This window comes from Caloenas nicobarica, chromosome 3, assembly GCF_036013445.1.
Source record: "Caloenas nicobarica isolate bCalNic1 chromosome 3, bCalNic1.hap1, whole genome shotgun sequence".
NCBI lineage: Eukaryota > Metazoa > Chordata > Aves > Columbiformes > Columbidae > Caloenas > Caloenas nicobarica.
The window spans coordinates 26,762,336-26,778,604 of record NC_088247.1 but is presented as its reverse complement, the minus strand read 5'-3'; the positions used below and the strand labels follow the sequence as shown (position 1 = coordinate 26,778,604).

Here is a 16,269-nt window from a genome sequence, read left to right as displayed (position 1 = left end):
ATGGATTACAGTTAAGCCATCACCTACAGAAGATAATGTCCAGCCTTCTGTAGTGCTTGTTCGTTTGGAAGGCTTATTTGGGAGATTTCAAAAAAAGATTCTGACCCGAAAAAATAAATGAAGCCTTCTGTGGAGTGTTTGAAATATTTGAGCCACTGCTGGGTTTTGCTATACTTTGCTTTTCTGTGACATTGGAAGATTTTTGTTACTTTCTTACTGAAGCACTTTGTATTTTGGGGAGGGGGGGAAACCTCACGTCCAGGTAAAGCTGCATTTGAACCGACGCACTGATTATGAATGACCTCAGCCACCTCATAAGTTATGATGTATATTTTGTATCTATGCATCTTATGCTAAGGGCAAGTTTACTGTAATTCTTCAGAGTGCTAGTGTTTTTTGAATGTTTCTCCTGTATCCATGAAAACAGAGGTATAGTGGTGTACTTGTGCGAATACTTTCAGGATGGGGAAGCCACTTAGCAGGCCAGACTGTCTACGACAGAATCCTCCTTGTGTTGGGAAAGGGGAAGAAGATGAAGATCTAAATATTGAGGACTGCTACGTTCCCCAGAGATCCATCTATGACACTGTGCGGCTGAATGAACAGATCGATTCGGGCTCCAAGGGCAGCCTCTCCTCGAGGCATTTCACAGACCGGACCTTACCTTACAGTCACAGAACACTGGACATCAGCACTTTGTGCTCCAATGGTGCCCTTACTTCTTCCAGTGTTTTTGAGCTACGAAGCCGTGATGCTAACAAGTTAGATGAAAAAATGATCTTTGATGCTCTGAAACTGAACAGCGATATAATTCGGTCAGCTGGGTTACCCAAAGCAAAGTCTCACACAGAGAAGAAAGAGCATCGGCGATCGTGGAGAATGTTTGTTCCGCCCAACTTTTCGGATTACACGAATAAAAGCGAATCCTCCTTTAATGAAACTGCTGATATGTCAGATACGGCTAGATCGGGCAAATGCAAATGGGGTACCAATTCTCTTACCTCGGAAGAGGATGATTCTGGTTTATGCAGCCCTCCAGCAGAAAGGGAAGAAAAACAGGACACACTGTTAGCAGGGGAGCAAGCTCAAATACAAAGTTTATCTTCTGCAGAAGATATCCATGCAGTAGGTCAGTTCAGACCCTATTTCCCAGCGATTTGCAGAGAGCAGCAAACCCCACTGCTTGCAAGCAGTAGTGTCCCTGTCAAAGAAAGCTGCAGATTGACTTTGCATGACATTTTACCCTCTGGAAAAGTAAGACAAAGTAATGTACAGACATGTGAGAGTGATCAGGAAGAGATGGGTGGGAAACACTCTCACTTAGAAGGTTTCAAAGAGAAAACTCTGTTACATGAAAATCCTCTTCAAAGTGATGAAAGAAGTATTTCCCTCCGCAAAAATGAAGTGGAAAATGCATATGAAGTTCATGAAAAAATTCAAACACGAGTTATAGCAGTAGAGGAGGATTATGTGCATGATGCACATCATCACATAGATGTTTATTATGCAAATGTTGCTGTAAATGCTAGTGACTTGGATTTAGCAAAATATGAGATTTTATCTGATACAGAGGAATCCAGCATAGCATGTACAGGCTCAAATGAAATGCCATTTTCTGTTGAACAGCTTGAGCTAGATAGTACTGTAAACTGTCCAAAAGCTGTCCCAGGGAGAAGTAAAGGCAATATCTGGACTACCGGCATCCAAGAAACCTTGGATACAGTCTGCAATGGCCTATTGTCTAACAAGGTAATTAAAAAGAAAAAAATCTATAGATTTGGGAAATAATTGTAACACAACTTTAAAGGTGTTTGTTTAAAGCTTTTTTTAAGTTTTGCTGCGGTCGCAAAAATGTCATTTTTTAATTAATTCAGCTGCTGCAGTAATCAGTGTCGTTTGCACATGTGGGATGTCCAAAATAGGTGAGATGGTCAGTTCAGAAAATGAGTGGGGGGCAAATTCTGAGAGGGCTGATCAGTTCCAGCTGTGCGGGGCAGCGTTCTGTATTGCCCAGCTGGTGCCTGTTACTCCCGACGGGAGCGTCTCCCCCATGCACCCGCGTCGGTGCTGGGTTTTTGCAGGGAATGCGGTCACAGGCCGCGCCATTCGAGGGCAGCTGCAGCCCGTGTAGCCTTGCTCATCAAGGTATAAGCAGCAAAATCAGATCATTGTGGTTTCCAAAGCAGGCAGATTAAAGGCTCACCGCCTCTTCTGAAAGCTGCCTTTTGCATTTGCGTGCCAGAAGGCAGATCTGACGTTACAGTAGTATTTTACAAGCGCAGGATCTTGCAGCGCTTTGCGCGTGGTGAATGAGGTAAGAGAGTAAAAAGCGAAGCTTTGTAATAAGGAAAGGGTGTTTGTGTCGGGTCTGTAATTTTTTTCTTCCCACTCTGGTTGAAATCTGAGATACTTCAAGCTTTGTTGCTAAGTTGTTCTGGTAAACTTTGGCCTCAACGATAATTGTAATTTATTTTAAGCTTCTCTCTGCAAAGCATGCACACGCTTTTAAAGGGCAGATTATGGAGATCAGTCCTTCCTGTGGTAGGACGTTGCTCTCAAAAGATGAGGCTTTATGGAACATAAAAGAAGAATTTGTTATTGATTCTGTGTGGAAATGTTATTCTGCCTCCTCCCTACCCTACAGTCAAGAAAAACACAAGTGTTTTCCTTTTTCTGGGAGCAGCCAGCTGGTTGCACTCTTTCGGTGCAACTCTTTTCAGTCCTACAGTTTCCAGGTTTCTCTATCCGTAGGAACAAAATTCTTAAGGGTGCTTAATTTGTTTTACCTCTTGTGTTTAGTGCAGTTGCTCTAGCTTGTAGATTGACTTGTCAATCTGGTGGAAGCGTGGTCAGCCACCTGAGCTCTGCTGCTGTCCAAGCGCTCACTTGCCACACTGTGTTCGGTGCAAAGGAGGAGTCGCTGGTGTGTTCCAAGTGATCCCGGCTTTCCGGGGTGCTGAGAAAGGTTTCTTTGAATAGCTGAATGCTGCTATAGAAATAGAAGGACTTAGGGTCAAAAGTTGAGCATTCTTTAGCATTGTTTATTCATTGGTTATTTTTCACTGGCCTGTGTGATTAATTCAGGGGCTTCGGGCCATTTTCTGATCTCATTGATATTGGTGTCAGTGCAGCCTAATGCAGTTGAATACAAATGGAGATTTACATTGCTGTTGCTAATGGTAATAATCTGGCTCTGAAAAGCTTAAATACCTGAAAGAGTAAAATAAAGCAAACAGAAAACTGCTCAAACTGCTGTTTGGGTACCGTCAAAGCCCGGGCAATTTGCAAGAATATCCCTCTGAATGAAAACCCATTCTCCTGGGCATTCGCTGGGATACTGTTTCAGCGGCATCTGTAGTGCCTCCTCCTCGCTTGCTACCATTATATTCTCCTAAAAACTACCTTAAAATATCTCTTCCTTCACTGGTTCTTTAACTTAAAACTTTTGCTTTTATCCTAATTTGGAAAAAAAATGCCCGGTTGTGTCTCTTGGTGTGTGTGTGCTTGTTTATTTGATGAAGCTTAACAATCCTTCTGCGCCAGTTTTTGGTAGATTTTGTAGATAGATAAGTAAACAGATGAGTTTCTCCAGTCTTGAGATTTTTCCTCTATAGGAAATTCTGTCTTTTTTTTCTTAATTTTTTTTTCTCAAAAATTTCCCCTCTTTTCTCTCTCTCCCTTTCCTTCCTGTCTAAAACTACTCACAGAAATGTATGTAGTTTTCCCTCTGTGATGTATTGCATTTAGATTGAGTCTGTTCTGTTCAGATTATTATTATTATTTTTTTTAGGAGTGTGTTGGTGAGGAGTGGTTTCCTTTCTTCTAGACACCAATTTTCAGCTTTTTGTTCTTGTTGTTGTGTGCTGTGGTGTAACCACCAGATGCATTTTATGTCAGAAGATAAAATGTTTTATGAGTGTCTTGTATTTCAACTGCAGGTATTCCAGAAAGAAGAAATTGAACCCCTTCAAGTAAAACAACAGGAGGTAAATTGGTTGGGTCAAGGCCTTATTCAAAGTGCTGCTAAAACTACCAACACAGAAAACCTCGAACATGACCTTGAAGATGTCAACACCCGATGGAAGACTCTTAATAAGAAGGTTATTATTTTGTATACTATTCTGCTTTTGTTGTGCTCTACTTTTTGATTATTGACTTGCTGACGTCTTTCAAAATACAGGAAATTAAACATTCACTAAGAATATGAATTATATTACTTTACACAATCACTTTGGTAATTCTGAGGATAAGATTTATATCAGTTATAGCCAGAGGTATTACTATGATTTATGAGGTTTTGTCAGACTTTCTGTAGGTCTGTCCTGGACTTTACTCAGGAAAGACTCCTCTAGGACTATGTGCTCCTTCCTGCTTAAGCAGAACAGGGAATTCTGGTAACCCAATCAAAGAGGTTGAAATTGTGACGCATTCATGGGAAAGGTAGCTATGTCATTTGTAGCCAGCCGCTTTCAAGTAGTTCTTCTTCAGTTTTTACACATTTTTTCACTCTGTTGTGTTCATTCATGAACACTGTTGTACTTGTGCACTGCACAGGGCAGTGCACTGTTGTACCTGCGCAGTGCACAGCAGCACTTTCCCTTTATAGCCCCCTAAGGATTGTGTTGCTTGAGACATTGGAAGGTACCACTGCCTTGGGAAACTGGCCGTAGATGTTTTTCTTTGCTTTTGAAGAGTTCTCTTCCAGTGGTGGATGCTGCTGGAAAATGGCAAGGGTGGGAAGTAAAACCAGTGCTTATTTTCCCCTGGTCTGTCTTCCTGAAGGAGTGATGCAGCAGAACCACAGACACCTGTGGTTCACCTATTGGCCTTTTCCTTTCCTATTCCTTCTTTCCTTTGAAGGGATTATTGCCTCTCATTAAGAGTTGCTGCTTTGGGTTTCTGGCTTGGTCTTTCTATAAGGAAAATAAAGACTGCCTGAAACATACATGTCCTGTCAGTATGTTTCATAATACTGCAGTTATATAAAACAGGAGTATCTCTAGCAAAGGACTACTAGAGCAGTCTGATTTACTGGCAGTCTACCTCTTCATTGCATATCTGTAGCCCCAAGAGATTAATGCTAAATTGTGCCATAGGGCTTTTATGAATAGCTAGGAAAATGAGAGTACTTGTTAGTGACATTGCCAGATGTTCTACAGTTTTTGGCTACTTATTTCACAGAAATAAAAAGAAAAGGTGAGCACAGTCCAATCCTGTACTTGTTTCCAGGTTGCCCAGCGTGCTGCACAGCTGCAGGAGGCCCTCCTTCACTGTGGGAGGTTTCAGGATGCCCTTGAATCTCTGCTTAGCTGGCTCATTGATACAGAAGACCTTGTGGCTAATCAGAAACCGCCATCTGCTGAATTCAAAGTCGTGAAGGCCCAAATACAAGAACAGAAAGTAAGTGAGATGCATTCAGAAAATCTCTCCTTCCACTGGATCAATGAGAATAATTTCCCCGTCTTTGGCAAAGCATAAAATCTGTTCAAGTTTATTATATTACATTGAAGTGTGCTGAGGTGTTTAAAGCAGTCATCTGTTCGATATTGAAGAATCTGTCCGGGATTGGCAGAGATGCTCGTCTTCTGGGACATAAGACAAAGAGTGACACTGTGCAACCTGAGCTCTGGTTAGAATTATTAACACTATCTGGAAAGAATTTTTAGAGGTCCATTGGAAAAAGAGAAAGCATAAAAACAGCGTTTGACCCTTTGGAAAGTAGAAGATGAAAACTAGTAAATTTTCATCGTAATAATTCCAAAGTAAATTGAATTGTAGATTATGGATTTAAATACTTGGTTCTCGATCCTAATTGTAATCTGATTGTTGTTGGTAATTAGTTGGAATGCTGTTGGGAAATGGCCTGCGCTAATGTAGAAGTGCTATCGGTGTTGTCAACTTCCGCAAATTTTCATAATGATTATAGAAGAAAGAACCATAATGTAGCTCATGAAACATACAGTCCATGCTGTGTGACCCACTGCCACCCAGAGATTTAATATAAGGTTATGGTCAATACAGGTTGTGATGTTGGAATATCTGCAGAGCCAAAATGTTAATGTTACCAAAGGCAATCAGAGAATGGAGGAAGGGAGGATTTTAGACAGAGGTGTGTTATTCTTCATGGAGAAGTTAATTTACTAGACTAGGTCAGTGAAGTCAGTTGTATCTCAAACAAGTGATTAGTCAATTATGCAAGAGTGTTTACATCTATTTTCCTGTCTCTATAAATATCAGAATGGCTGGTTGGGCTTGGTGAAACTGCTGTCCATAGCAAAACACTTGAGAAAAGAAAATGAGCATATGTTGGGGGGAGGGGTTGATGTGCGTGTCTCTTTTTGATTAGCATTATTCACACTTTCGTCACAATATAGGCACTGCTTTTTACTTCTTTTTGCTTTAGCAGGTTTTCAAGAAGTCTAGCTCCTTGTGTTTTCACACTTGTGTTATTACAGTGTTTATTAATAACCTAATGCCTGGTTGCTTTCTCTGTAGCTTCTCCAGAGGCTGCTGGATGACCGCAAGCCTACTGTTGAGGTAATCAAACGTGAAGGGGAGAAAATTGCAGAGTCAGCAGAACCTGCCGATAGAGTGAAAATCTTGAAACAGTTGAGTTTCCTGGATAGTCGATGGGATGCATTGCTCAGTAAAGCTGAAGCAAGGTATTTGAAATTCTTTCATAGATTTGAAAAATACAGATGTAGCATGTGATAGATGATTAGAAGCAGGATGTGGAACTCTGTAGTGTGAAATCTTGTAATTACTATCATTCTTGTTATTACATTACATTATCATGCCTTGATGTTAATATAGTAGGTCCTCTGAAGCAAAAGCGGAGAGAAGTGATTTGAACAGACCAAAAATTTTTTTTAAAAGTTTAGCCTAAAATGCTACAATCTGCTAGGATTAATTGTATATGTATCTTCTGAATATTTTAACTCTGTTAGTTCATTAGAATGCAAGTTTCTTGATGTACGAACCTGTTTTGCATAGAATCAAGTGCAAATTTTACACTTAACTAATAATAATGAGGGGGCATTCAGCTGCTCTTCTCTTTTTCTGTTTGGTGTTATCCATATAATTTGTTTCTACAACTTGGAGATCCTCATACTGTCAGTTGCTGATGTACTTATGCAAGGTGCTGAGCTCTATTGGTTCTCAAGAAGAAAAAGCACCGTCCAAATATGTAGATATATTCCAGCAACACAGAAAACACTGTTTCTTAAAGACATTGCAGTCCAATTCAAGTTCCAATTAAAAAACAAAACAAAAAACATGCACACAGTATCTGTGTATACACACACACATAGATTTACGAGTTGTTGTCGAGGTGTAAAATACCTGGGAAGTTATGAACTGTAAAGTGCCTTTGAAGAAATCTGTGTCGAAAGGGTGGCTGAACATGTTTTCTGGGTGGGGATTTGGAAAAGGATGGCCTTGTTCAGAGTAGAGAGAAGAGTGTGCACAAGAGGTGGCCTGAAAAAGACATATTATTGAGAGCAAGAAAGTACTTGGAAAGTTGAAGAAAAGGAATTTCAGTGAACAGCAAAGCTTTGCAATGAAGAGTAAATGCACGTGTTGAGATTTGGGAGCTTAGGGTAGCATTGAACTCACCTCTTTTGTCTTTTAGTCCTTGTGGTAGCGCCTCTCTAGTTCCTTTACTCAGAACCTCTTTTGTTACCTCATACTGATAATACAATTATTTCATTAGAGTCAACCATTAATAGACCATTATTTCCTTTTTTTTTTTTTTTTTTTCTTCTTAATTGAAGAAATCTGACTCATTACCTGGGGTAAATGTTGATGTCATGTTTAATTTAATATTATTCTCTCAGGCTGGTGATATTTAATTAAAAATCAAATGGCAACTTTTCCCAGGCCATCTATTAGCTGCAAGCTTTTCTCCATTTTTCCTTGACCAGTCTCTAGAAATGAAGAGATTTGAGGGTGATTTTGAAAACTATGCAGAGTACTTCACTGAGTGTTCTGTGGCTGTGTCAAGTCTACCTTGTTTATAAGCCTTGGGAATCGCGTATAAACATAGCTTTTATCTGGAATTAGATCCTCATTTGAGAGACAATATTGTGATGTTTTTCATGTAGGGCAAATCTCTCTTAAAAGTCTGTTTGAGTGATATTTGTTCAGCAGTGGTTGCTGTCATCAAGAGCCTTCTCTGAAATGTAATAATCTGAAACAGAAATGTTTCATATACTGCTTTTTTATTTTGGAGGTCAAGTCTCTGTGCTTTATTAACATTGTCTCACTAACTTCATTGAAAGCTTTTATCCGGAACAAGATATGCAAAAGTACAGTCAAGGAGTTCTGTTCACATCATTGAGCAAATGTTTAAAGATATTTTACAATGCTGAGGAAGCATGACAACATGTTCTGGTTCAGTAGAGCCTTTGCCCAACTTTAACGTGTATAATAGTCAAGGGAATGTAACTTTATACTTAAAGACAGCTAGAAAATTGAGAACAATACAAATTGGGTATAAAAGAATGTTTTGCTGAATTGAGTGCTAGAATGCTTTCAGCAAAAAGTGTATGAATAAGGTAATATTATTTTTGTTTGCAAAACTTGCATATTGGCTAAAAGACTTTCAAACAACTTTGGAGGTTTTAAAAGTATTTTTACCTTGATTGTGATTGAGTATCATAGATACATTTCTATTTCATTTGATGACTGGTTCCTACAGTAAGACAGAATTATTTCTTTTTTTCGAAAAGTATTCAAGGATTTTTTTTTTAATTTTTTTTTTTTTTTACTGGTTCACACTTGCTTCATTACAAAAGTAACCTTTCTCTTGGCATGTTGACAGGAACCGTCAATTGGAAGGCATCTCAGTGGTAGCGCAGCAGTTCCATGAAGCTCTGGAGCCACTGGTGGAGTGGCTGACCGCCACAGAGAAGAGGCTCGCAAATGCAGAACCCATTGGAACACAGGCCTCCAAACTGGAGCAGCAAATTGCTCAGCATAAAGTAAGATACAACCCATACACTTGCTTGTGTCATTCTTTGTAGACGCTCTGTAAAGTACAACACAACTGACAAAGCTGTTGCGATATACCTATGGTTTACCATACTGCATTTTTTTTCTGTAATTTGAATTTTATGTATTTGTGTTGGCAACATGTCCTTTTTCATTCAGTTTTTGTTGAGTTCCACTTACATTGCTTTTATGTTTTTCTGATTTTCTTTTCCATTATTCTTCATTATTTAAAAAAAATATAGGCCCTAGAAGATGATGTCCTAGCTCACAGTAAGAGTTTACATCAGGCCGTTAGCACTGGTCAGACTCTAAAGACTATGAGCTCCAGGGAAGATAAAGATATGGTGCAGGAAAAGCTAGATTCTTCTCAGGCCCGATACATTGAGATTCAAGAGAAGAGCAACAGCAGGTCTGAACTTCTCCAGCAAGCTTACAGCAATGCTCAGATTTTTGGGGAGGATGAAGTTGAACTGATGAACTGGCTGAATGAAGTCCATGATAAACTGAGCAAATTGTCAGTCCAAGATTGCAACACAGAATTGCTTGAGAAACAGCACTCTGAACTACTGGTATTTTCATTTCTATTCATTTATTATTTAATTCATTTTTGAGTTTGATTTATATTTCCATACTTCATTTATTTTTCATTAATAAAGTTTGTTTAAAATGGCAATCATTCCAAATAAAAATAATGTAATTTCTACGTCTGCTAACACAAGTGGCCTTTTCTCTTAGGATCTTCAGGAAGAGATTCTTCTTAGAAAACAAAATGTTGATTTGGCTATACAAAATGGTTTAGAGCTTCTCAAGCAAACAACAGGTGAGAGCTTATATAAAACTATGATTCATCAGGATTTTTTTCTTGCACTTTAGGTGCTTATGAGCAAATTAAAGTGGAACTTGTAAATATCAGTCTATATTTGCTGGTTAAAGCAGTCGTAGTTGTTTATTTTAATGAAGGTTTGAGGTCAAGGTAGGTTATGGTTTTGTGCCAGTTTTACTGTTAATATAAGTGAGAAAAAGTCTTTTTTTGCCTGGAGAGAATTTGGCCCTTGAATCCTTTATTATTTTTAGTGGAAAATTATTTTAGTGAACCTACATTCCATTCCTAATAGCAAGCTCTGGCCATTACTCATAATGGAGGCCTGTTTGGCAGTGGACGCAGTCAATTCCCCGCAGGCATCCACAGATGAGCGAGAGATCAGACTACCTTTTACTGCGAGAGAAAAGCTTCGGCCACTGGAGCTAACACTGTGGGAAAAGTTGCATTCCAGTTGTACACAACGTGTCTGTTCTGTAGACCAACATCTGTCCGGATTTTCCAGTACTTGTAAAGTTCTTGAACTCTTTAAGACACACATACGGTTGGGGGCAGGGGGTATCCTTTTCTGTTCCAAACTTGGACATTATGCATAGTCTATGACGTCTGAATATACGCTGATAAATTTCAGTAGGTTGTTTTTATTTTAGCCTTTTGAGTTGTATTTCAAATTGATAGTAAAGAGGGTGTACAGTGATGTCAAATATTGCTGGACTTGAAAATCTAGTTAGTGTTTTATTGATTTTTTTTTTTTCTTTTTTTCACATTTTCAATAACCCTTCTAGAATTGTTCTTTTTAGACTGTAAAATAAGCATTGTGAATATAAGGGTGGATTTTTTTTTTAAAGAAAGTTTGTATTAAATATTGGATCTGAGTTCTTACTTTCTAATAATTCAGTAAAGCAGAAGAAAGACAGAAGGACAGATCCTGAGCTGAGGTAAACTTCGGAGCTCTGTGGACTTTAGTGATGGCAAGATAATTTACAACAGTTGAGGATTGACCCTGTCAACTTGTTTGAGTTGTTTTATAAATAAATACTGAGATTTCTTTAATAGGTGGGGGTTGGGATTTGGGGGGTTTTTTTTGCTTGCAAATATTTGTGATCACAGGAAACAACATTCTTCTGATATTTTAGGTGATGAAGTTGTAATAATTCAAGATAAATTGGAAGGCATTAAAGCAAGATACAAAGACATTACAAAATTGTGTTCTGATGTATCCAAGACCTTAGAGCAGGCTCTGCAGCTTGCAGGTCAACTGCACTCAACTCACGAGCAGCTCTGCAAATGGCTTGACGAAGTGGAGGTGGAGTTACTGTCCTACGAAACTCATTTACCAACGGGTGAAGAGTTAAGCCAAGTACAAGAAAGACAAAAAGTAGGTTTTAGAACCTGTGAATTATTGCTGTATGATTCAGCTAGGGTTTTTGTGAACTTCTGTTTGGCATGAAGATGTTTTGTGGATAACTAATTTTGACATCAGATCGTTTGACTAAATGTAACAGTAGTTAAGAATCAAACTCACTTTCCAGAGTCATCTGTTAAAATCACTTATGAAATTGGGCTGAGGTTTATTTTTAGCACAAGAGAAGCACAACATTTCCTTTTTATTTAAGCAGCTACCTAATCCTGGGAAAACTCTTAGATTGTCAAACAAAGTTATTTTGGTTCTTTAGTTGTGACATGGATAAAATCCTGTAAAGTATAAGAAGAGTCAGCATTTAAAATACATGTTACCAATCTCGTTTAACAATATTTATTTCAAAAGAAAAATTGCAGTATAAAGTGAATGGTGCAGACAGTGTTTTAAGGGAGCCAAAAAGCCCCATCTTTCCATTTAATTTCTGATGTATACAAAAATAAATGAAACGGTGGGGGTTTCTGTACAAGTAAAAGCTCATTTCTGAAGTATTATGTGATGATTTGATTGGAATTTAATCCAGTCAGTGCTCATGTAAGAAGTCACTTGATTTCATCATATATTCTTTATTGTGTGCTTGATTTCATTTGCTGGTGAATTAGTCCCTTGTGCAGTTGCAGGTGGCAAAGATTATCTGTTAGTTTCATTTTCTTTGATTGCTTCATTAAGTATTACCAACTCTGACAAAATTACAAAGAATTTCAGACTGCCATACTGACTGGAGAAATACATTTGAGATATATTCAGTAGAAAATTCTTATCAAGAATCACCCACTTTTCTGTCAGACAACTTAGAGTATCAAAGAGCTAATATAACTGAGCTGAAATTAGGTGTGCTGATTTACCTCTTTGGTTTGCATGGAGATCATTTCAGTTCTTGATTCATGGAGTAGTTGAAAGAGAAAAAGAAATGTGCAAGCTGTGTGTTTCCAGCTAATATGCTGGCATGTTTACTTTAAATGCTTCTTTCAGGAGCTGAAAAAAGAAGCAAAGAACAACAAAGGCTTGCTGGACACTCTGAACGAAGTTGGCAGCGCCTTCCTGGAGCTGGTGCCATGGAGGGCCAGAGAGGGGCTTGACAAGATGATAACGGAGGACAACGAACGGTACAGATTAGTGAGTGACACGATCGCTCAGAAGGTGGATGAGATTGATGCTGCCATCCTGAGATCCCAGCAGGTACTGAAAACTGCTCTTGGGGCAGAAACAGTCTCTAACAACTTGTACCTGGACAAAAGATGTCCTTTAATAATGTTGCCAAACGCTCGTTGTGCCTGTGCAACAAAAGGCTATTTGAGTAGAATGGGACTCCACCGTTAAGATATGAATGCCAGAACTCAGCTGATCTGTACACTGTTGTAGTTGTCTGCTTTTTTGTTGACACAAACATCAGTCTTGAAGCTAAAATTGCTGTAACTATCCTGTGGCTCCCTAAGTGGGAGTTTGCTTAAGTAAGAACTGAATGGTCCATCTTTTGCAGATCGCGTTGTCAGATATGGTCCAGATCCCCTGCCAGTTTTGCCACACCTTTTAGCATAAGCTGGTTGTCTAGCTCCTCTGTACTTTCCACAATTAAAAGCTGGATCATCTTGCTCAGGCTGTCGTGGAGGTTTTAAATAACAATTGCTTTTATTCATATCCACAATGCTTTTCTTCTTGGGGCTCAAAAACTGAGTAATTTAAAATGTGGAGGTTTCTGGACATGCACAGATGTATATATAGGGGTACTCTTTAAGAACTGGCATTCTAATTTCATCATTAAATAGTCCCATATTTAAACTCCTTGCTTAAAAATGCATCGTGGAGACACCATTTTCCAGTGTCTGCCTGCAGTTCAGGCATAAAAATATTGGTGGAGATTTCTGTTTCTGCTAATCGTTCCCATAAACAGTTGTAACTGGACAAGGAGAAAGCATGTGTGACATTTTCAAAGTTTGTTGAAAGCTGACTAAAAGAGGCTGGCAGTAACTCAGATCTCCTTATAACCAAGGTTAAAAATAACTCCATGTTTAACTTTTTAAGGAGTTTGCTATGAATATTATCTCATGTCATTAACCAAATCCCCAAAAATGAAGGGTGTTTTTTTTTTTTTTGGTGAGTGATAAGGTGAAATAAGAGAGTGTATGTTGGCTCTCCTTCAACTTTTCTGAACTATGCAAGTATGTTGCATCCCCTAGCACAAGTTTAGCAGATTCAAGTCCAGGCATGAAAGGTCCAGAGCTGCTGCTCCACTAACTGACGTTAAGAGGACACATTGCATGCTAGTCTTGTGTACCCCTAGCCTCCACTTCAGCCCAACTCCCATCACCGCGATATACTCCTGCACTCTGTATCTTGTGATAAATTATCAAGTGGCTTAATACACTTCAAGTGAAAGATAAGCTAATTTCCATTTAGCTCAGAGAAAGACCGTGCAAAATAAAGAATATTTTTGGAGAAGCTAGTGCTCTGTAAGCTTATGCTGTGGCAACTTGTTTAAGTGCCTGTACTATTAAAAAGTCGTGAGTGGAGGACAAAGCCACCAAGAACGTGGGAGTTCCCTTGGAGTAGTGTGGTGTTTGTGCCAGATGTTACTGGGCCAGGCTGACCAATGCCATAAGCTACCTGAACAGGTAAGCATATTGGTTCGTGTTGTGAACGGAAGCTGGAAGGCTTAATAGACTAATGCAGCATCCTGTTTTGCTCAACCTGGACAAAATGCTACCAGATGGATAGAATTACCTTAGAGTTAAATTCAGCTACCTGTTTTAGTCTTTGTTTCTCAACAGTGAAGGCATTGGTCCGTGTCTTACCATAGCGCAGGGGATGCTACATAGAAACAGGTCATATTCTACATTTGGCTTACTCGTTCTTCACTCTAAAGTAGCCACAGAGAGTGCTTTAGAAAGCATTCATGGAGCAAATCACAGTGTCAGCATATTCAGAAGTCAATCGCTCCTGTTTGGAAGAAAAAGTACCACAATGCACTATGCTTGGTTAAACTTGGTGGTGGTGAAACAGGTGATTTTGTAGTGGCTCAAGTGACACTTAGGGCTTATAAATAACTGTCGTGCATCATGGGAAGAAAACACTTCAAAATTGTGATGCAGAGAGTACCAATTTTGTGATTTTTATTTCTTAATGTTATATTTGAACAGCACAAGTTGGAAATCCTATACCTTCAGGAAATGGAGTTCAGAGGCCTGTCTTTCTTTGATGCTATGTAACCTAGAAGTTTTAGAAGTTTCACTGCCATGCCTTGATTTTGTTATTTCCGTTAAATATTTGCTCAATATTACTTAAATACCCACGCATATTAGGTGTCAGGAAGGCACATTTCAGTTAAGTTGTACATCTGACATATTTGAAATCACCACATTCGTTTCCTTGATTTGGACCATAGATAGCTGGGCTCTGAAGAGCTTGGTTGTGAACTGCAGTTTCTAATGCCAAGATTTAACTACCACTGGTGCATGTGCTTCGTGCTAATGTTTACCGTACTGATTGCTTCAGAACATACCTTTCTATTAGGAAGTCACAATATTTAGGACAAAACTTACCTTCTGTTACTTTAAATGAGAAGTGACATACAGTGAAAAAGAATGTTTGTGTTCTCTTTCATGTAACAAATGGATTATAAAGGCTGAAAAAGATTGACTCATAAAGAATGAAATCTCAGAACTGCTTCTTTTGTTTTTGTATGACTCATGATTAACCACTAAGACAAGACTGATCTAGTGTCTGAAGTGAACTCCAGCTATGTTACAGGAGCAGGGCTGCCGTGCTCTACAGCCGCAGAGGCACAGGCCAACAGGTTTAAAAGAAAAGAGGGACTGAGTGGGGTCAGAAAGGGACTTCTGAGGAAAGTGTAGTTATCAACAACACAAGTAACAGGTTCTGGCTTAAAATGTCCTGATAGACTGTCACAATAACTCAGAGCCGTATTAGTGTTCAGCTAATTGCAGCAGAGGTCAGAGTTTAAAATAAATAAATAAGTTCTTAGTAGTTTCTACCGTGACTGTTTTGTGCAACTGATCTTCCCATGTAATATTTCTCTATGGCTTAAGCTCAACGCTGTTCCTGTTGAGTGCTGCAGAGCGTGTGTGCTAAGATACATGCCATTTATCAAATTAGTATTAGATCCCCACATAATACTTTTCAGAATTTCATACTTTCCTTTGCAAATTAGTAAAAAACACATACTTTAAATCCTCTCATTATTTTAGTGCTTTGAGGTAATTTCTGAAACATTTAAGTGTTGACTAATGGTAGTCAAAAGTTAATCTTTTAGAAAAAGGACTGGCTGCACCCAAATGCCCCAAAGAAATTTTTCATTTAATCCAAGGTCTAGTTTTGGGTGAAGTTTTGTCTTCTCTGAATTCAGTGAAGTTCTTCCACTGACTTCGTTGAAATGTGATTCTTTTGCCTTTATCATTTAATACCAAAGCAGCTCTTAAGATTAAAAGGATAAGATCAAACAACTGTTTCATGGGATAATTGCAACACTGGCAGTAATAATAAACATAGATAAGGAGAAGACACGTGAAAGAACAATAAAATGAAAATAAACAGTCTAGTTAGAATTCTGAAATTATAACCCTTTTTATTTTCTTACGTCAGTTAGAGAACTCTAGGCTTTGGAAAAATATATTTGCTTCTGTTGCTTTCTCACAGTTATGTATTAAGCTGTTTGTATTGCAATCCCTCAGAAGCATTTTGGGCTTTGTATTTCATTTGTTTAAAAACCTCATATGGAAACTGAGCTCCTGTCTTTCTAACAATTCAAAAGTATGCTTTTTCATCTTCTTTAAAATTTTTGAAACAGTCATTCTAATTTCATGTCTGTAGAAGTGCTGAACTAATTCATGTCTCCCTCATTTAGTTTGATCAAGCAGCTGATGCTGAATTTGCCTGGATTGCAGAAACAGAAAAGAAACTAATGTCTCTGGGTGATATTAGGCTTGAGCAAGACCAGACCACAGCTCAGCTACAAGTTCAAAAGGTAAAAGAAATGCATTTCCAACTGTCATGTTAATTATTGGCCGGCACACTCTCCATC

General features: G+C 38.7%; 1 protein-coding gene across 23 annotated transcripts in view; it reads left to right on the top strand.

The window, feature by feature from the left end:
* DST (dystonin) overlaps positions 1–16,269 on the top strand; it is a 307,703-nt gene that overhangs the window by 236,323 nt on the left and 55,111 nt on the right. For all 23 annotated transcript variants that reach the window (XM_065632833.1, XM_065632844.1, XM_065632843.1 and 20 more), the window contains 9 exons: positions 3,939–4,100; positions 5,230–5,400; positions 6,496–6,662; positions 8,822–8,981; positions 9,234–9,560; positions 9,727–9,811; positions 10,948–11,189; positions 12,204–12,410; positions 16,093–16,212. In XM_065632833.1, coding sequence (XP_065488905.1) covers positions 3,939–4,100; positions 5,230–5,400; positions 6,496–6,662; positions 8,822–8,981; positions 9,234–9,560; positions 9,727–9,811; positions 10,948–11,189; positions 12,204–12,410; positions 16,093–16,212 — 1,641 coding nt within the window. The remainder of the gene's footprint in view (positions 1–3,938; positions 4,101–5,229; positions 5,401–6,495; positions 6,663–8,821; positions 8,982–9,233; positions 9,561–9,726; positions 9,812–10,947; positions 11,190–12,203; positions 12,411–16,092; positions 16,213–16,269) is intronic.